The sequence below is a fragment of the Orycteropus afer genome, unplaced genomic scaffold (assembly GCF_000298275.1).
Source record: "Orycteropus afer afer isolate SDZICR_OR568_19922 unplaced genomic scaffold, OryAfe1.0 scaffold00461, whole genome shotgun sequence".
In the NCBI taxonomy this organism is placed as follows: domain Eukaryota; kingdom Metazoa; phylum Chordata; class Mammalia; order Tubulidentata; family Orycteropodidae; genus Orycteropus; species Orycteropus afer.
Window position 1 is genome coordinate 398,791 of NW_006922048.1, and position 20,503 is coordinate 419,293.

Consider the following 20,503-nt stretch of genomic DNA (forward strand, 5'->3'; position numbering starts at 1 on the left):
TCTTACTGTTGGGTACCATCCAATTGATTCCTATTTGTGGCGACCCCGCGTGATGGAGGAGAGCTGCCCACGGGGTTTTCTTGGCTGTCATCCTTACAGAAGCAGATTGCCAGGTGTTTTCTCCACAGCCGCATGGGTTCGAACTGCCAACCTTTTGGCTAGCAGCCATGCACTTAACTGTTTGTCCCACCAGAGTTCCCTTCCAAGATTGTAAGTGAAATAGAATGAACCCACTAATTTTATGTTTTTGGATTCTTGTGAGCTGATTTTGGGATCGAGGTATACCCCCTGCCTCTTAAATGAGCTGGGCAGCTTTTACTCTTTTTCTGTTTGCTGAAATGAATCATGTAAGACAGGAACTAACCGTTTCTGTGTGGTAGGAATCACCTGTAAAACCCTAGGGCCTGGAGTTTTTGGGGAGAGAGTTCTTTGAGTGCCACTGGATTGAATTCATTTATTATTTTACCTTGTTTCTCACGGCCTCCTCCTTACCTCTGGTCGACCTCCTTCTGTAGTTCACGATTGCGCTCTTCCAGCTGCTGCTGAAGCCGCTTCCTCTGCTGCTCTGGGGGCAAGTGGCTGAAATCCTCTGTCACCACTGTCTGCAAAGTGGGAAGATGGCCCAGTTTGTGATAACAGAGTCCCAGCTTCTCGCTTCTGCACACTCATGAAAGTCCACCTTCCTCCCCGCCAACTTTCTTAGGGGCACGGCCATGCGTAGAGCAAAGCGGGTCCACGTCAGGCAAGAGGGAGAAGGGGCCTAGCTGGCGGCAGGAAGCGAGCCCAGGGTCCCGCCACCCGGGCGCTGGGCGGGCTAGGGCCGCCCCTCCTCCCCTGAGGCCTCACTTACCCCACGGCTGCCTCGAAAGCTGCGGAAGGACGCTAGCCGCGGTTTGACCGACCTACTGATCTCACTCAGTATGGCCAAGGGGTCGCGGCCGGATCGGGGGGACGGGGGTCCATTAGGCAATGCCGAGGGTAGGGGACCCCCCAGGGGGGAGAGGGGTGGGGGGCGTGGCTACCGGCACCGGCCGGATAGGGATGGGGCCGGTGAGGGGGAACAGGGAACAATGTAAAAAATTGGGTGGATGGATGAACAGACGCGAACGGAAAAAAAAAAAAAAGAAAAGAAACAAAATGGAGAAAGAAAAACAAACAAAAAAAAACAACGGTAAGAAATCCACAACTCAAGATGCACGACCACACACAGACCGGAAGATGCATGCGAGAGCGACAAGCAGAGCTAGACGGCGCGGCCGGCAGGGGGCGATAGACTGTGAGCCAGAAGACCGGCCCTCCCCATCCTCATTTCTCCTAATCCCTTGAGCCCCATGACCAGTACCTAGAATGGGGCTTGGGGGGCACAGTGGACCCCATTTGTGTCCACCCAGTTCTCTGGGCTCACAGTCTAGAAGGTGGAGGAGACAGGTGCAGGAAACAAAGTCTCAGACAGGCGTGGGGGCCACAGCGGTCAAAGCCAAGCTAAGAAAAAGGTCAAAGGCAGTGAGTGGAAGGGCTATAGCTGGGGGAGGGCATCAGTGGCTAAGCTGGGGAATCACTTGTGTAAGTCAGGGAGGGGTATCCATGTATGAGTCAGGAATATCAAAACTATACACAACCAAGGCATAAACTCCAGGGATGGGGACTTGTCCAAGGTATGAACCAGGGGTGTCAGAAATATGCCGTGAAAGCCAAAAATTCCAAGAAGACAGGGTCTGAGGCCGGGCACTCAGGAGCCCATCAGCAGCCCAGAGAGAGGCTGGAAGGAGTCCCTGCAGTGGGTCTCTAGCCCTCAGCCCTGACCTGGATTCCACCAGCAGCTCTTTCTCCAGCATCGAAGAAGCAGCAGACAGACGCCACCGCTCTCCCCCTCCCACCTGCCCCCCTTCAGCCTCAGGGGACACCCAAGCCAACCCGCCTGCCTGCCTGCCTTCCCTCCAGCCCGGGCCGGCAGCCAAGAGGAAAATTCCTGCCTGGGACTCAGCGTTCTGGCGGCTGGGGCAGACTCAGTAGGGGCCCCTGCGGTCCCCACTCCAAGGCCCCCAAGGGCCCCAGCCCCCACCTTGTTCTTCTTGCCAAAGGGCCAGCGCTTGGTGCGGCTGCGGCTGGGGCCACGGAGCTCGGGTCGTCCGTCGGAGGGGGTGCCCAGGCTGCTGTCAGAAGGCACACGGTTCATGGGCTGGCTGAAGTCTTCAAATTCCACGTCACCCGGGCGGGCAAAACCCGACTTGTGCAGCTCAATGAGGACCTGGGAGTCCTGGGGGAGAAGGAAGTCAGTCACAGGTGGGCAGTCAGGGGTGAGGCCTGGGTGTCCAGGGTCAGGGGCCCTCGCCCTGCCCACCGGACTGGGACCAGCCACGTACATTCTTGGCATCCACTGCATCCGAGGCCACCTTCATGCCTTCCAAGCACTTGGCAATAATGGGTACCACCTGCAGCTCGGCTTCAGACAGAAGGCCATACCCTGCCCCCAGGCGGGTCGCTCGGCGCTCATCCATGTCTTGCAGCTTCTGCAGGGGTAGGAGCTTTGGGAAGTCACAAGTTCTGTTCCTCCCTTTCCCTTACCTGTTAAGTGGGGAGGCTCCAGCAACAACTAAAGGAGTGACTTTGGACAGGTTTTGTGTCTCTGTCTTCCCCATCCATGGACTGGGCGTGTGGCTACAGGCTCAGTGGTGCTGAGCGAGGGACCAGTGACCCAGGATAGTCAAGGGGGGAGACGCAGATCTCAGGGAGAGCAACTCTGATGACCCCTCCATCTAGAAAGTCAGAAAAGGCTTCTCTTTAAAAAAAAAAAAAATAAAGAGACAAGGGAAGCCAGAGCTTTGAAAAAAAAACAGACCCAGCACAGACACTTCCAACTCAGGATAGAGACCGGGAGTAGAGCACGAGGCTGAAACAGATGAGGGAACATTTGAGACTAGTGGTACAAACGTTTAAGTGCTCTGCTGCTAACTGAAAGGTTGGCAGTTCAAGTCTTTCCAGAGGTGCCTTGGGAGAATGGCCTGGCAATCTACTTCCAAAAAAATCAGCCACTGAAAACCCCACAGAGCACAGTTCTACTCCGACATACATGAGGTCGCCGTGAGTCAGAGTCAACGCCAGAGCAACTGGTCTTCTGAGCTGGGGCTTAGAAGAACGAGTAGGAGTTTCCCAAGGGAGCAAAGGCATTCTCGGCAGAAAGAACAGCTTGAACAAAGTCTTTATGTTTCTAATTCCTTTTCAATCCAGGGGTTGGGGCATTGTAGCTGGGGTTTTGATGAGTCTATAGGAGTTGGTCAACTTCTGGGGTTTTTCGGGAAGGTTGGGCTTGGAGCACTTACATCAAATATCTGGGGCATCTGAGAAAAGTAGAAGTGGGCCTGGTCTCGGTTGAAGCGCTGCAGCTGGGCCGCGTATTCATTTTTGCTTTCTTCTGCCATGTGACTCCGAAGGTGGGCTTGCTGCTTGGCCTAAGCAGTAGCGGGGCAGGGATGGCTGTCAGCTCACGGCCTTGCCTAACCAACCCGCCCGGCCTGGCCCTAGATGGCACATGCACCTTCTCCACGTCAGCCTTGGTGGCATTGATGTCCTGGTCTAACCGCTCAGCAGTCTGGGCTGCCTTCTCGGCCTCCCGGCAGTCCCGTTCAAACTTACGCTTGCTCTGCAGCCAGAAAAGAGCCAGAATGAAGGAACTTCCCCACCCCCAAGCTAGGGAGCCACACAACCGAGGTTTCAGGGACTGGTACGACGTCTTCTAGCAAGTGTGTGTATGGGGGGGCATGCTGGGAGCCTACTGGGGAGTCCAGGCCAGACAAAGGGGGCAGTACTATGAATCAGCCAGTCTCACTCTGCTCCTCTGGGCCACAGCCACCCTCCACCCGCTGAGACTCACGTTCTCCAGCTGTTTGAAGCCATTTTCCAGCTGCTGTTGGGCCCGCCGACCTTCCTGGAAGTGCTGTAGAGAGAGAGGCAACAAGGCTCACCTGCGCTCCAGCAGTGTCAGGGTAACACAAACAGTTAACCACTCGCTACTGACCAAAAGGTTGGCGGTTTGAACCCACCCAGAGGCACCTCCGCAGAAAGACGTGGTGACCTACGTCTGAAAAATCAGCCACTGAAACCCCTGTGGAGCACAGATCTACTCGGACACATGCACGGTTGCCATGAGTCAGGACTGACTGGACGACAACGGGTTTTTGGTTTGTCTTCCAGCAGGGGTCCTCGGAAAGACCCAGGGAGGGGCGCACTCACCATCTTCCTCTCCTGCTTCATCTCCTGAGAGTACTTGGCCAACTCAAGGCACACACAGACGCTCAGGTTCTCGGCTACCAGCTCCCGCTGCCCCGCAAAATCATTCAGCTCCTGGAGGATCTGCAGGAAGGACTGCTGCTGGCTGAACCTGGAGCGGAGTGGGGGGCAGGCGGCCAGCAGTCAGGCCTCCCGGGAGCCAGATACCCCAGGACCCACCTCCTGGGCAGGGTAAGTCCCCACACATTCATCCCCAAGGCCATGATCATTCTGGTCCATGATCCCTTACCCTGAACCCTTGAATCAGATACACTTGGGAACTCAGAATAGGATGCAGATTTTAGAAAGGGGATTCGAGGCAGCAAAATAATCTATTATGATACCCCCCGTGGGGTCGGGCGCAGACTCTATAATCAAACACCGTAAATATTTTTTTTTTTGCAGGGAGAGGTGTTAATAGTCACACTGAGTAGGAGCAAACCAAGACAATAATTAACAGCACGTTAGCTCTGGTCAGAAGTTGATGCCAAGCAAGTTACAAAAACATTTATTTTCATTTCTAGAGATTTTTTGGCTTTGGAACTGGGGGCTCGTAATAAAATCAAGAGGAACCCTGGTGGTACAGCAGTTAAGTGCTCAGCTGCTGACTGAAAGGTTGGTGGTTCAAACCCACCCAGTGGCTCTGCAGGAAAAAGGTCTGCCGATCTGCTCTGGTAAAGATGACAGCCTAGAAAACCCCACGGGGCAATCCTACTGTCACTCACTGTGAGTCGAAAGCCGCTTGACGGCACCCAACAGCAACAGCGAAGTCAAAAGCATCCCTGGGTGATGCAAACCATGAAGCCCTCGACTGCTAGCCGAAAGGCTGCCAGTTCAAACCCGCCCAGAGGTGCTTCAGCAGACAGACCCGGTGATCGCTTCTAAAATGCTGAAAACCCTCTGGAGCAGTTACTCTGTACGCGTGTGGTCACACGTGCGCACTCAACTCAGTAGCAGCTACCAACAACAACAATAAAGTCAATACTCATAGCACATTCCCTATGTGCTGGGCAGTGTTTGAACACATTAATTCATCAAACGTGTGCGCTGCTTGGTAGGCAGTGTCAGCAGCTGCTTACCAGCTTCACGGACGTGAAGGGCAGAGGCACACACTTGCCTGTCTAGCAGCTGCTGGAGCCTGTCCATTTATGTTGTTGCTGTGTGGCGTGGAGTCCACTCGGACTCATAGTGACCCCATGCGACAGACATAAACTGCCCCATAGGGTTTCCTATACTGTAGTCTCACGGAAGCAGACCACCAGGTCTTTCTCCAATAGAGCTGCTGGATGGGTTCAAACCATCAACCTTTGGGTTAGCAGCTGAGAGTCTAACAGTTGCACCACCAGGGCTCCGTCCCCATTTAACAGGTGAGGAAAACAGAGGCAGAGAACTCTGACTGAGGACATCCAAACCCTCAGCTAATTAAGTAATGGGCTTAGGAATGCAACCCGGGTGAATGGACCCAGAACTCTTAGCTACAGGCTGAAAAGAGAGGTGGAGGGACCTGGGGCATTGAGCTGAGGAAGTGGTGCCAACCCCGGCCCAAAGTCAAGCCCTGTACCCCCTCCGCAGCCTTACTTGGACTCGGGGTCATCCTTGGCAGGTCTCTTAGGCAGGTATTTTTTCACCAGGCTCCTATGGGGAGACAGGCAGGCCGGCTGAGCGCCCAACCCTCCAGCCCCTCCGGCTAGCCCCGGGGCCGATGCACCCTTGGAGTCTCACCGGAGCTGCTTTGCGTAAGCCTGCTCCACCTCCGTCCGCTCTTTCACGAACTTCACGTATCTGTCCAGCAGGTCCAGCCCCCACTGCGTGTGGCGCTCGAGCACCTCAAACTGATCCTAGGGGGCGGGAGGGGAGGGGCCAGCGTCAAGACCTTGGGGCCCCAAAGCCAAGGGACAACTAGTGACCCAGGGAATTCCAAGCCTGGGAGCTCCGAGGAGGCGTGGCTTCCAGGCCCCGCCCCGCCCCGGCGCGGGGGGGTGGGCAGGAAACCGGCGGGAACCCCCTCCCCTTCCCGGGAAGGGCCCGAGGAACAGGGGCGGGGCCCCAGCAGCACTACAAGGTCCAGTCTCCAAATGGCCAAGACGGGTGTAGAATGGGCAGGGCCCTTCCCCCTGCCCCGGCTCCCCTAATCCCCCCCAGATTCCGGAAAATCCGGCCGGCCCGGCGTGAGTCAGGGCCAGAGGGGCAGGGTTCCTTCAACTTGGGGGCCCCGGAATGGCAGGGGAGCAGGCCAGGTTCCCCGAATCGCCATGCTTCCCAGGGTTCCCTGAGGGGTGACTCAGTTTCCCCTACTGACTCCACGGCACGTACTAAAGATATTCCAGAGTTTGGGGGTGCAATATAGCTACTCCGGAGCGGCACCCAGGAACCAAAGGATCCTCCGCCCCCAAAGAGGGGAGGGGTCGGAGGTCGGAGCTAGGAGAGAGGGAAATTTCTGGGGCTTCCAAGGCTGGGGTTCGAGGAGGCCAGGTGCTGGCGAAGAAGGATTACGGGCGTCCCCCTCAAGGAGTCCCAAAGCCCCTAGAGGCTACAGAGAGGGCAGTCTGGACTTCTGGGTCCCACGTGGGGGAAGAGTTTGGCCGGAGGGTCCCCTCCCCCAGCCCAGCCGGACAGGCGGGCGGCGGGCAGGGACCCAGGGGCCGTAAAATAAGCCGCCGGCCGGGTCAGGATGCCCAAAATAGGTGACCTCGCCCGGCCGTCCCGGCCTGGTCCCCGGATGTCTTCTGCCCGCCTCACTCTGAACGCGGTGCCTCAGTTTCCCTACGTCGTTCCTGCAAAGTCGCCCTTCGCCCCCAAGAGTCCTGGAGCCAAACTCCAAGAGAACGCGGAGGGCGGGCACCCGGGGGTCGGTGGACCGACTGCACGGAGCCTCTTGCCAAAGCCCAGCGGGGCAGAGGGGGGCTCTTGGACCTTAGACAGGAGGAAGTTAAGGCCAGGACCACCGGACTCACCCACAGCTCGGTGCCCCAATCCATGCTGATCCCGCCGAAGCCGCCGCCGCCGCCCGGTCCCTGCCGCCCGCGCCCGCCGCCGGGAGACTCAGCCCAGGGCGGTGCGCCCGGCCCCGCCCCGCCTCAGCCCCGCCCCTCCCGAATAATCCCCGCCCCTAATGTTCAGTCACGCCTCCGCCCGTGCGGTGGCGTAGCCCAGACACCCTGGGGGCGGGACCCCGAAGGAGGTGGGGCCTAACGGACGCTCCGCCCCCCTTAAAGGAACACGGACACCCAACACCTCCGGACCGACCCCTTGAAGTACCCCCACCCATTTTCCAAATCCCCGGGGCCTCTCTCATCCTATTCCCTCCGCCTCGAACTGTGTCTTCCTTTCCTTTTCCCTTCAGCCATTCCTTAAAGGGCCAAGACACTAAAACCCCAACCCAAGAAGTCCTCCCCACCCCGTCGCAGGGAGAACCTGAGGTCATTTGGCTCTTGGGGGCCGGCCGGGCTCCAGGCGTCTATGCTCGTCCCACTAATGGTCTGGTCCCTCCGGCCACAGGGCGGATGGGAGGACTTCGATCCTGCCCGGGACGCGCCACTGCCAAGGCCGGGTCCATTAGCGCCCCTACCGCATCCTGTCTTCCCTCCCCCAGTCTTCACCGGGAAACTGAGGACGGGTCGTCCTTGGCGCGCTGGGCCCAGGCCTTTCCCCGGCTCCTGGCCAGCTTGCTGGCTGGTGCTTGCACCTCCTCATTTCCCAGGCTCATCCATTAACGCCCATTCAGGTCTTAGTGCCCGTCCTGACCCTAGGATCCCCATTGCACTCTCCTCCAGACGCCTGGGCCCTGGGGGTTGGAAGTCTGTCACCTCCTCCATAAAAATCCGTTCACACCTTATAAATTCCTTTGAGGCCTTGGGATGAAAGGGGAGAAGCCCCAGCGGCACCCAGCCCCATCCTCTCTGGCCTTTGGAGCGTTCTTTGTGACTACAGAGGTGGCAGGAGCCATGCTGGGACTCGGGGACTCCGGGCCCCCCCCGGGACAGGTTACTTTGAGCAGGAGAGACACCTGGGAGCCCAGGAGGATAGTTCTTGGAGCCCACATTGCAACAGATGGCTCTGCTGGGACCTGGCCCCACCTGCTGGTGGCTCCGGGGCTAGAAAGCCTCAGGCTGCAAAAAGGGTTGAGCCTTAAATAGCAGGGGGTCAGGTTGGGTCAGAGTCTCAGCCTGGGGCCTGGACTCAGGGACTCGGTCCAGATCGAGACCGAATTCTAGGCTCCACCCTCGTTAGAGACTCAAACAGGAATTAGGGTTCAACACAAATTCAGCATCACAATTGGGCTGGGGTCTCACACTGCCACTGCAGTGTGAAGCGGAGCAACGCCAGTCGGGAGTCGGAACTCAAACAGTGCCTAAGGCACATGACTGCTCACCAGAAGGCTGGAGGTTCAAGCCCACCAGCCACTCCTCGGAAGGAAGGTTGGGCAATCCTACTTCCATAGTGATACTGCCTCGGAAACCCAAGGAGGGGTCGCTATGAGTCGGGGCCGACTCGACGGCAAACAACAACAACAACAGGGTCTAGTCTGGGGTCAAGACTCTATCCAGGTCAGGGACTCAATTAGAGATTAGAGCTCAGTGTGGGTCAACGGTGAGAAGGGGGTGTTTGGGTTTCAGTCTGAGATCAGCTCTCAGCCGCAATTAAAGGGTTTCAGCCTGGGGTCATAGGTCATCCTAGCGTCAAGATGTATCCTGGGGTCTGATTTAGGCCTCTAAGTAGACCAGGGAAACTAGAAGAACAGGACAGGCCTCGGCCGTTGCGCATGTTTACCAAGAGACAGCTCTGGCAGGCAGTCACTTCCCTGGGGAAAGAAGGGGAAATCTGTCCTTAGGAATACTGGGAAATGTAGTTCTTTTCCTTGCCTTGTTGGGCTGATTGCACCTGCTGCTTTTTGGGAAATGTAGTCCAAGGTGGGCTCGACAGTTACGAGGAATTCCGCTTCTCAGGGCCGGATATCAGCCCCATCATAATTGGTTAAATACACTGTTTATCAAATTACATCCGGTACCTTTCTTCTGGTGATTGGTGGGAGCGAGGGGGCGGAGTTAAGTTGTGTAAGCACTCCCATTCGAAGCTGGTGCAGTCCATTTGTACTCTTATGGGGGCGGCTTTGTGAGTCTGATTGTTGATTGGCTGTATGGGCTGGAAAAGCCGAAAGGGGCGGCTTCATCGTGCGACGATTGGCTTACGGATAGGCGGGCCTGAGGACGTCAGAGGAGGCGTAGAGGAGGCGGTGGCTCCAGAGATGGCAGTGAGCGAGAGGAGGGGGCTCGCCCGCGGGAGTCCCGGAGAGTGGGGGCCGCGGTTCCTTCTGCTCCTGCTGTTGGGCGGTTGCTCCGGACGCATCCACCGGCTGACGCTGACGGTGAGGACTGCCGTGCGGTGGTCCGGGACGGGAGGGGTGCGGCTTTGTCGTGGAGAAGCCCCCAGCTTGGAGTAGTCTCGCCCGTCCTCCCCTGCTCCTTATGCAGGATGGAGCGGCCCGGCGACCCCCGTTTCCAGGCCTGAAATGGTCTAGTCCAATCCCCCCACGGTCCTCCCAGTGGAATTGCCTGGCGGGCCAACCCGGGGTCGTGCACCACCCACTGGGGGGGGCGGGAATTTTCCTCTAGGGACATCACTCCACTGCCCCCCAGCCCTATAAATTCCAGGGGTCACTTTAGAGGCTCATAGGGACCTTGGGGCAGTAGAGGGAGCTGCTAGGGGTTAGAGTGGGGTCTTCTGAGCATTCTTTGGCATCTTGGGGACTCAGTTGAAATCTAAATATTTTTCCAGGACGTGAGGATCAGGCACTCCAAGATGAATAAGTAAGCCCGCCAGGTGGGGTCCATCTAGTGGGGGGACTTGCAGGTACCCCAGAGTTTGTCTTCCTAGACTCTAAGAACAGTGTCCAGAGGGCGTGGGAGAGCCTTGCCTGGCATCAATCCGAGGACACAGTCCCCTCTGTCACCCTTTGTTTCTGTTGTTAGGTGCAACTCAATTGATTTTCGATTCACACGGACGCCATGTGACATAGTAGAACTGTCCCATAGAATTTCCCAGGCTATCATCTCTATATGAAAAGGAGCCCTGGTCACCAGTGATTAAGCCCTTGGCTGCTAACTGAAAGGTCAGCGGTTTGAACCCTCCAGCGGCTCAATGGAAGAAAGATGAGGCAATCTGCTTCCATAAAGATGACAGCCTTGGAAACCCTATGGTTCAGTTCCGCTCTGTTCTCCAGGATGGCTGTGAGTCAGAATCGACTCCACCGTAGTGGGTGTGGTTTGGTGATATTTACAGGAGCTGATTGCCAGGTCTTTCTTCTGCAGGCTTGCTGTGGGTGGGTTTGAACCCAGAATCTTTTCAGTTATCAGCCAGGTGCTTAACCATTGTGCCACCAGGGCTCCTTATCACTCTTTGGACCGGTATTATAGAAAGGGGTGCCAGCTGGGGGCTGAGAGCCTTGGGGTAGCCTCGCGCCAGGACCCTGGAGCTGGGCTGCTGGGCGGGAGAAGTCTGAGCTGCCTCTTCCTCCTTGGTCTCCGGCAGGGGGAGAAGCGAGCGGACATCCAGCTGAACAGCTTTGGATTCTACACCAATGGCTCCCTGGAAGTGGATCTGAGCCTCCTGCGGCTGGGCCAGCAGACGACAGAAGAGAAGACCCCGCTGGTGAGGGGCATGGTCATGTATGCTCCAGAGGCCCCCACTTCTGAGCACACCTCCCAGCTCTGCCACACCCAAGTGACTGTGGGCCAGTCTCTTGGCCCCACTGAGCCTCAGTAATAGGGAGCTAACAGTATCTTATGCGACAAGTGTTAGGCACTGTTCGTGAGAGTTAGGGAGCATACCAATGATCAAGACATCCCAAGTTCTTACAGTCAGAATGAATGGCAATACTAATTGCTGTCAAGTTGCTTCTGGCTCATGGTGACCCCGTGAGTCAGAGTAGAACTCGGTGGCATTGGGGTTTCCAGTGGCTGGTGTTTTTGGAAATAGATCACTAGGCCTTTCTTCCGAGGAGCTTCTGGGTGGACGTGAGCCTCCAGCCTTTCAGTTAGCAGCCAAGTGCACTAACCGTTTGCACCACTCAGGGACTCCAGTCGGAATGAATAGGTAGCATTTATAGTTGTTGTTATGTGCCGTTGAGTCAGACCTGACTCACAGCGACCCCTCCTTGGATTTCCGAGGCGGCATCACTACGGAAGTAGATTGCCCAACCTTCCTTCCGAGGAGTGGCTGGTGGGGTTGAACCGCCAGCCTTCTGGTTAGCAGTCAAGTGCCTTAGGCACTACGCTACCAGAGCTCCCAATTTATTTATAGAGCCCACTAGGTCACCAGGGACCGTGCAGAGCAGTTACCAGTGTCTGCCCCTCCCGCCCCCCACCAAGAGCCACAGCTCAGCGTTGCTATGAGAATTCCCAGAAGCTATTCCACAGGGATGGACACAGGCTCTCTTTGTGACTTGCTGAGAGTCACCCAGACCCCAGTGCCTCTAGTCAGCTCTGACTCCCCGTGACCCCAGCGTGTCAGAGTCGAGCTGTGCCCCGTAGGGCATCCAGTGGCTGATTTTTCAGCACTAGACCACTAGGCCTTTCTTCTGCGGCCCCTGGGTGGACTTGAACTGCCAGCCTTCGGTGAGCAGCCGAGCATGTTCACCGTTTGCACCAGCAGGGACTTAGATCAGGTCTGCTGGATTCTAGAGTCGCCAGAGGTCACCCACGTTTTAAATGAGGGAGAAGGAGGATGAGCTAGGTCCGGAGGACCAGAGAGGGGACTCCTTGAGGAAGTGACATGTGCAGACTGAGCCTTGGGGTCACTCTGGGGGTGCAGAGAGAGCCGTGGATAGGAGCTAAAGGAGGCGAGCTGGGGAGGATGGGTGATTAAAGTCCAGGGGAGAACATAGGACTTGGCACATAGTAGGCACTTGGTAAAGTAGGTGGGCTTTCGTTTCTGTTGCCACTGGCATGGATGGCTCGGGTCTCACCTGGGGTCCCTCACACCCTCTCTTTTTCTTTCCACCTGCCAGGTGGGCTTCAGCCTGACCCGGGTTCAGTCTGGCAACATTCGATCCTACTCTGTGAGTAGAGGGAGTGTGTGGGTGGATGGCTGGGTGGGGTTTGCTGACTCCAGCACCTGGAACCCAAAGACCCTAGCTCTTTCCCAGAGGCAGGAGGAGACCCTCCCTGGTGCCTGTGGGTGTGGAGGGGACCAGGGCTGGGTCCACGGGAAAGGTCATTCGAGCATCTTCTTCCTCCCTAGTCCCAGGACCCCAAAGACTGTCCCCTGCAGAAAAACAGCAGCAACCCCCTGGTCCTTTTTCTCATCAACACCAAGGATCAGCAGTGAGTTGGGGCCCAGGGGCTCACTAAGCACCCATCACCCTCGTTTCCCCACGTGTGGTACCCACGGCTCCCAGAGGTCAGGGAACCGAAAACCAGCTGCAAAGAACCCTCACACCCATTCCCTCTGTCATTTTGCCTCCAAGGCGTCTGATTCTGGGGAGGAGGAAGAAAGAAGAGGGGAGCTCAGGGGTGTTGGGTCTCACAGCAGAAGCCTGGGACACAGAGGGTCATTGTGGGAATAGCAATTCTTATTACTTGTGGAATATTTCATATGCACCAGACTCCTGGGAGTGTTACCTGTATTAAGTCATCTTCTACCGTTACTATCCACATTCTTCAGTTGAGAACACGGAGGCCCCAGAACTAAAATTCGGACTCAGGCAGCCTGGCATCAAGGTCCAGTGATACGATATTGCCTCCCTGTAGATAGCACTTTGTTTTTAAAGAATGTACTTCACTTGAACGAGTGAGTCAACGTAGTGGGAAGTGATAACCTATAGAGGAGCCGGCTCCAGACTGTAGCAGCCATCTTGGTCAGGAGGTCAATGGTCAAGGCTTTCAAGAGATGAAAGTTCATGGTCACTGGTCCTGCTCCCCGGGGAGGGGACCCAGAGGGCCTGAGGGGTCACTGAGTCCTTTGGCACAAGTTGTGCCTGCCCATAGCTGCCTCCTCTGCAGCCCTTGCCTCCCCCAGGGTCCAGGTACTAAAGTATGGGGACCAGAAGAAGTTGTTCATTTCCCCTGGGCTCCTCCCGGAGGTGCTGCCCAACGCAGGGCTCCCAGAGCCAGGACCCTCAGCCACCCCCAAGGTGGACAGCGGTGAGTCATGCTGGCCTTGAGGGTAGGGAGGAGTGACTGGGCAGGGCTGCTCCACGTCTATCCCCATCTTCCTGCTGTCCTTCTATCTGTCCATCTCCAAACTCATTCACGGCCTCGTCTCATCCCACAGGGGCAACAACCACGGTCAACAAGAATGGGCCAGTGCCTTCCACGGTGTCTCAAGGAAGCCAGCAGGTTTTGAGGAACCAGAGTAGGAGGGCGGATGGGGATCCGGATCCAGGAACAGCTGAAGGGTGCTGAATGGAGTCTCTCTGTCCCCTCAGGGCCCCAGCAGGAAAGACAAGGAGCTGGTGCTAGGCCTAGGCCACTGCAACAATTCCTACAACTTTAGTGTGAGTGTCCAGAGGGCCTGCGGCCCTGAACCCCACCCCCACCCCAGTGCAGGGGCGCACAAGCTAAGGCTTCTCCCCCCCCACCCCACCCAGTTCCACGTGGTGATTGGCTCCAGGGCTGAGGAAGGCCAGTACAGCCTCAGCTTCCACAACTGCTACAACGCGATGCCGGGACGGGAACAGCCATTTGACATCACGGTGAGCGGACGGTGCCAGGGCTCCACACCCAGCTCACCAGCTGCCACGAGTCGACTCTGGCTCATGGCGACCCTGTGCGTCAGGGTAGAACAGTGCCCATGGCGTTTTCAGCAGCGGGCATTTTGGAAGTAGATCACCAGGCCTTCCAAGGCGTCTCTGGGTGGACTGGAACCTCCCACCGTTTGGTCAGCCGCAGAGCATGTTGGCGTAAACTGTCTGCACTTCTCGGGGCGCCCACGCTGGCTTGTCACTGGGTGCCATGGAGTCGATTCTGACTCACAGCGCCCCTAGAGGACAGAGTGGAACTGCCCCAGAGGGTTTCCACGGCTGTCAGTCTTCACAGGAGCAGATCAGCAGGTCTTTTCTGCTGAAAAGTGACTGGTAGATTTGAACTGCCACCTTTCAGTTGGCAGCCAAGTGCTTAATCATTGCACCACCAGGGCTGCTGACTCCCAGCTTAGCTCCCTAAAATCCTCCTGGCAACGCTGTGACGTGGACATTTGTTAATACCCATTTCAGAGATGGGAAAACTGAGGCCCAGTTGGAAAAGGGGAGAGCTGTGGACTCACACTCGCAGCTCTCCAAGTCCAGAGCAAGGGCCCTACGACAACGACCACCCACACCCCTCCTAGGTCATGATCCGGGAGAAGAACCCCGAGGGCTTCCTGTCAGCGGCGGAAATCCCCCTCTTCAAGCTCTACATGGTCATGTCCGCCTGCTTCCTGGCCGCCGGCGTCTTCTGGGTGTCGGTCCTCTGCAGGAACACGTAATGCCCTTGCCCTTGGGGGTCCCCACCACCCCTCACCAGGCCCTTCTGACCCACCCCCTTATGCTTCCGTACCCCTCTCTCCCCGACCACCTGGCAGGTACAACGTCTTCAAGATCCACTGGCTCATGGCAGCCCTGGCTTTCACCAAGAGCATCTCCCTCCTCTTCCACAGTGTGAGGGCTGGGCGGGTGCGGGGCAGGGAGGTGGGAGGGGCTTCAGGTCGGAGAAGGAGCGACTAAGCGCCCCTCCCTGTAACAAAGCTCTGCAGAGCTGGGGCTTGGGGGTCCTGTTTGTCCAACTACCCCTGTGTCCATTTCATCATCTGTCCCGGCTCATTGTGGCCACCTGCCCATCTCATCATTTGTCTGTCCTTCCATCTAAGTATATCTGTCCATCACATCAGCTGTGATTGTCCATCCCTCAGTCCAACTGTCTGTCCACTGTCCCAGCCGACTCCATGCCTTGGTCTGACTGTGCACACATTTTCTGCTTTGACCGTCCATCCCTGGTCCAGCTTTCCACCCACTGTTCCGCCGTGACTGCCCATCCCTCAGTCCCACTGCCGTCTTGGTGGTCGTAGCTGTCTGTTTACTGAACTTTGGAACCACCCGCCTGCCGGGGATTGTGCATGTTCTTGTACCGCCACCGTCTACCCCTATTCATCCATCCTTCTGACTGTCCGTCCTCCTGTCCGCCTGTCCCCCTCCAGATTAACTACTACTTCATCAACAGCCAGGGCCACCCCATCGAGGGCCTCGCTGTCATGCACTACATCACACACCTGTGAGTACCCTGCTCTTCGGGCGGGTGCCAGGCAGGGCTGGGCTGGGCTTCTGGGCCTCATCACCCACCCTTGCCCCTCTCAGGCTGAAGGGCGCCCTCCTCTTCATCACCATCGCGCTGATCGGCTCTGGCTGGGCCTTCGTCAAGTATGTCCTGTCGGACAAGGAAAAGAAGATCTTTGGCATTGTGATCCCCCTGCAGGTGCGTGGCGGGGCCCTGGGTGGGCAGACGGATGGACGCACCCCAGGTAGCGCCCACTCACGGCCCTGGCCCCACAGGTCCTGGCCAACGTGGCCTATGTTGTCATCGAGTCCCGTGAGGAGGGTGCCAGCGACTACGGGCTGTGGAAGGAGATCCTGTTCCTGGTGGACCTCATCTGCTGCGGTGCCATCCTCTTCCCTGTTGTCTGGTGAGGCCGTGCGTGGGTGGGCGGGGCTCCCGGGACCCTGCCCGCAGGCATGGAGGGCTCAGTGCTGGCTGGACCCTGTGCTCCCCCAGGTCCATCCGGCACCTGCAGGACGCGTCTGGCACAGATGGGAAGGGTGAGGCCCTGCTCCTGGGGCCTCTGTGCCCCTAGCCCCCTTCCTGCTCCAGGCCCTTCTTTCTGCTCCCTTCCTGGCCTTTCTGCAACCCCTGGCCCTTCTGTCTTCCTGGATATCTCCATCCTACCCCTGGGCTCCTCCATCCATCCTCTCTGCCCCCTGACACCTCTGTCGGCCCCTCTGCCCCTTTGACCTCTCTGGCTGCTTTTTCCTGCCTCTTTTTGCCCCTTGGACAGACCCCCCTCTGTTTCCTAAACATCCCCCTCTAGACTCTGCTCCTGGACACTCTCCCAGATATGCCCCCAGCCCCATCTGGCCTCAGTCTTCATCCCTGACCCCAATCTCTGCCTTCCCCTCAGTGGCAGTGAACCTGGCCAAGCTGAAGCTGTTCCGGCATTACTACGTCATGGTAGGGGTCCTACTTGTGCCTGCTTGGTGTTAGGAGATGGGGGGCAGAGACAATGTCCACCCCAACCCCTCCGTTTACCATCCCTCCTACCCCAATTCTCAGGCCCCCACTCTCCTCCCAGCCCCACAGTCTGGGTGGTCCCATGATCCAGGGAGGCCCACAGTCCAAAAGGTCCCACAGTTGCGGGGGGAATCTCATGATCAGGGGAGGTCCCACGTTTCAGGGGGTGGTGCATTGGTCCTGGTGGCCCCACATTTGCGGGTGATTGGTCCAGGTTCCACAGTCTAGGAGGTCCAACATTGCAGGGCACAGGGTTCTACAGTCCAGGGATTATCCCATAGTTGGTAGGTTGCACAATTGGGGAGTCCCACGATTGGGGGGATATCATTAACGGGTTTCCCACAGTCGGGAGGTCCCGTAGTCCTGGAGGTCCCACAGTCGGGGTCACATAGTCCAGGGGATCCCATGGTGGGGAGTCCCACAGTCAGGGAGTCTGGGTGGCCCTCTGCCCGCAGGTCATCTGTTACATCTACTTCACACGCATCATCGCCATCCTGCTGCGGGTGGCCGTGCCCTTCCAGTGGCAGTGGCTGTACCAGGTGATGGGGAGCCCCTCGGGGGGGCGGGTTGCTGTAGACCGGGGGGTGCCTGACACGCTGCTCGGCCTGCCCCCAGCTGCTGGTGGAGGGCTCCACGCTTGCCTTCTTCGTGCTTACTGGCTACAAGTTCCAGCCTGCGAGGGACAACCTGTACCTGCAGCTGCCCCAGGAGGACGAGGAGGATGTGCAGATGGAGCAAGTGTGAGTGGGGCGCTGGGCGCGGGTGGGCGGGGCCAGGGAAGCTCTGGGGATGGGCTCAGGGCATCTCGGGGCACGTAGGTAGGGCAGGGCTTCTGGGGTGAGGTGGGGATTGGTGGGCCAGGAGGGGTGGTGGGCTGAGGTGGAGGTGGTTGGGGTTGGTGCACCCTTTGGGGCAGGGTGGGGACAGGGTGGGCCTGCCACCCCCTCAGCTCCCAGATGCCCCCTTGCCGTCTGTTCCCAGAATGACAGACTCCGGATTCCGGGAAGGCTTGTCCAAAGTCAACAAAACAGCCAGCAGGCAGGAGGTGTTGTGATGGCCCCGGAGCGGATACCCTCCCCTCACACACCTCCAGTGCATACCCTCCCCTTCCCACACAGCCCCTTCTGGGGTTCCCCAGCAACCCCGTAGGGGAGGAGAAGGGGCCTATGCGGGGCTGGGGGATGCTCCCGGGACTGCCCTCTCCCTGCTCCCTGGACCAGCTCCCAGGGCCCGCTGGGATGCAGACGGAAGCTGCGTCCTCCGCCAAGGGTGGTGCAGGCCCACCCTCACCTGGGACGTCCCCCACTTCCAGCTGTACAATAAATGACTCGTCTGTTTTGCTACCTGCTGTTCCTTGCCTTTCTGGGGGTCAGGATCTATGCCACAGAGGTGATGTTTACCATTCGGAACTTGTATTTGCAGAGGGGAGGGGTTTACACGTTCAGTGAGTAATAATTGAGCAGCGACTGTGTGTCAGGCTATATGCCAGGTGCTAGGGACACAGCTGTGACTGCGACCCCACGGCTCACCATCCTGGGATGAGGGCAGGCAGGCAGTTCTATCTCAAGCCCTGACCCGGCAGGGGAGGTCAGGGAGGCCAAAGGTGAGGGGGAAAACAGTGATTTAAAGACCCCGAGGTGCCTCAGGCTAAGGAGTATAAAGAAGAGTAACAATTAGAACAAAACACTTGTTGAGTTCACACCAGGTCACAGCAACCCAGTGTGTCTCAGTGAAGCTGCACTCCACGGGAGTGTCGGTGGCTGTTTGTTCAGAAGCAGGTCACCAGGCCTTTCTTCCCAAGCACCTCTCAGTGGATTCAGACCAGCCTTTCGGTTAGTGCCAAGTGTTTAACCATTTGTACCACCCAAAACCCAGGAACTCCAATACTGAGAATAACAGTAGCCCTGGTGGCACAATGGTTAAGCACTTGGCTGCTAACCGAAAGGCTGGCAGTTCGAAGTCCCTGCAGCGCCACAGGACAGAGACCTGGTGATCGGCTGCTGTAAAGACTCCAGCCTAGAAAACCCCATGGGGCAGTTCTGCTCTGTCACAAGGGGTCGCCATGAGTCAGAATCATCCCGAAGGTACCTAACAACACTCACCAGCGTGGCTGCTTTGTGCAACAAAGCTGTTCAAAGGCCTCCTTAGGCTTTAACTCAAAAAGCCTATAAGGCACAGAGGCCAAGCAACTTGCTTGAGGTTAGTGGGCTCCAACCTGGTCAGTCCAGTTCCTGAGTTACCCTGAACCACTGACTGCACTGCCCCTCTGCAGCTAGACTCCCTTGGGCCAAACTTCAACCTTTCTACCATCTGCTGTGTGTCCCTGGATAAGTGGCTTAACCTCTCTGCTTCCTTTTGTGTAAATGGAGCCTCAGGCTTGTGTGTCACATAGGATAATGGGTGTCACTTGCTCAGCCCATGGCCAGCAGCACAATCCAAGCTCTCAGGGACCTGCTCTGAGCCTTGAGGGGTGACTGCAAATGACACATATGCAAGTGCCCCTGTGGGCAGGCCCCTAAGACACCCCCCGCAACTGGAGCTTATAGAACCCCTGTGGAAGCTCAGAGAAATATTCCTCATAGCCCTTCAGGCTCTGCCTGGAAGGTGCCCCAGGCATGGGACTTGTAGGGAGCCAGGCTGGGTTTAAGACTTCCTGCAGGCGGAAGCAAGTGTGGCTGGGGCCCAGGGCAATAAATAGCCCAGCCAGACAAAGACGGAAGTGAGAAGGCATTGCAGGCGCCCACGGAAGCTGTTTGACAAGATGGGGATGCCTGGAATAGCCTAGCCCTTGCAAGTCCCACTGCAGGGCTGGCTGCGGACCGTGGAGGCTAGAGTAGCTGGTGGAGCCTGAAGCCGCAGACACACTAGAACTAGGTGCGGGGGCCCAGAGAGTGGAGGAGAGTTTCAGGCAGGGAGGGGCTTTCTGAACAGGGGCTGATGTTTCACTCCATGCAGAGGCTCCCGGAGTCCCTGGTGGTGCAAATGGCTAACATGCTCATCTGCTAACCAGAAAGTTGGAGGTTCGAGTCCACACAAAGATACCTCAGAAGAAAGGCCTGCTGATCAGTTTCCAAAAGGTCAAGCTTGGATACCCCATGGAGCACCGCTCTACTCTAAAGCCTACGACAGCCATTGGTTTGGTTGACACAGCAAAGGGGATTTAGCAGATGGGATTAGGTTAAGAACTGTGAGGAGGAGGATGGTCCTGCATTATCTGGGTGGACCCAATGTATTTACAGGGGCCCTTACAGGAAAGAGGGAGGCAGAAGGGTCAGAGAAGCTGAGCTTGGGGTGGTGTGAGGAAGGGGCCATGAGCCAAGGAAGGCAGGTGGCTTCTGTTGTTTCTGCTTGTTAGGTGCTGGTTAGGCTGGGTTCTCTAGAGAAACACAACCAGTAAAGCTTATATATATGGAGAAAGAGAAATTGGTCTTAGGAAAATGGCTCACACACTTAGAGAAGCTGGCAAGTCAAACGTCAAGCTGGAGGCTTTTTCCGACTCTTGCTGCTGCAGGGGCTGAGGAGCTCAAGGTTGGCGGGCAGTACACTGGCTGTTGACTCCAACGAATGACGAATCCGAGATCTCCAGGCCGAAGGGTGGATAGTTCGCTCACAGACAGTTGTAGGCAGAATCCCGATTCACAGAAGAGTGTCTCTTTTCCCAGGATGTCCGTAAATATACTGGAAGCAGGCCACACCCCTAGGGAAACTCCCTTTCAACAGATTGGCTGCTCAAAACATATACATCTGATCCCATTATTGGAACAATCCACATCACAATTGCTTAAACCACACAGAATTGTGGTCCAGCCAACTATCACAGGTGCTGTCCAGTCACTCCCGACTCAGAGTGCCCCATGCACAACAGAATGAAACCCTGCCCGGTCCTGTGCCAGCCTCACAATCCTTCCATGCTTCAGCCAATCGTTGCACCCACTGTGTCCATCCATTTCGTTGAGTCTTCCCCTTTTTTGCTAACCCTCTAC

General features: G+C 57.1%; 2 protein-coding genes across 2 annotated transcripts in view; one reads left to right on the forward strand and one right to left on the reverse strand.

Annotated features, from left to right (window-relative positions):
* TRIP10 (thyroid hormone receptor interactor 10) overlaps positions 1-7,244 on the reverse strand; it is a 12,750-nt gene extending 5,506 nt beyond the window's left edge. The window contains exons 1-11 of the mRNA XM_007954440.2: positions 7,221-7,244; positions 5,989-6,104; positions 5,845-5,901; positions 4,231-4,378; positions 3,872-3,934; positions 3,536-3,640; positions 3,321-3,449; positions 2,364-2,510; positions 2,063-2,257; positions 851-1,018; positions 493-602 (exon numbers count right to left, since the gene is read on the reverse strand). Of these exons, the coding sequence (XP_007952631.1) occupies positions 493-602; positions 851-1,018; positions 2,063-2,257; positions 2,364-2,510; positions 3,321-3,449; positions 3,536-3,640; positions 3,872-3,934; positions 4,231-4,378; positions 5,845-5,901; positions 5,989-6,104; positions 7,221-7,244 (1,262 nt within the window). The remainder of the gene's footprint in view (positions 1-492; positions 603-850; positions 1,019-2,062; positions 2,258-2,363; positions 2,511-3,320; positions 3,450-3,535; positions 3,641-3,871; positions 3,935-4,230; positions 4,379-5,844; positions 5,902-5,988; positions 6,105-7,220) is intronic.
* Positions 7,245-9,511: 2,267 nt separating this feature from the next.
* Positions 9,512-17,574, forward strand: GPR108 (G protein-coupled receptor 108). Its single transcript, XM_007954481.1, has 18 exons — positions 9,512-9,631; positions 10,795-10,914; positions 12,272-12,322; positions 12,505-12,587; positions 13,282-13,406; positions 13,537-13,601; positions 13,691-13,759; positions 13,853-13,957; positions 14,590-14,723; positions 14,824-14,899; positions 15,436-15,509; positions 15,593-15,710; positions 15,788-15,918; positions 16,008-16,051; positions 16,411-16,460; positions 16,976-17,059; positions 17,136-17,260; positions 17,502-17,574. The coding sequence occupies exons 1-18, from the start codon at positions 9,512-9,514 to the stop codon at positions 17,572-17,574; spliced, it is 1,647 nt and encodes a 548-aa protein (XP_007952672.1).
* Positions 17,575-20,503: the final 2,929 nt, after the last annotated feature.

Bases quoted from the DNA above. Each gene is read 5' to 3' on its own strand.
- GPR108 (XM_007954481.1), top strand. From the start codon at position 9,512: ATGGCAGTGAGCGAGAGGAGGGGGCTCGCCCGCGGGAGTCCCGGAGAG. The intron at 9,632-10,794 runs GTGAGGACTGCC...GGTCTCCGGCAG, and splicing joins TCCACCGGCTGACGCTGACG to GGGGAGAAGCGAGCGGACAT. The intron at 13,760-13,852 runs GTGAGTGTCCAG...CACCCCACCCAG, and splicing joins ACAATTCCTACAACTTTAGT to TTCCACGTGGTGATTGGCTC.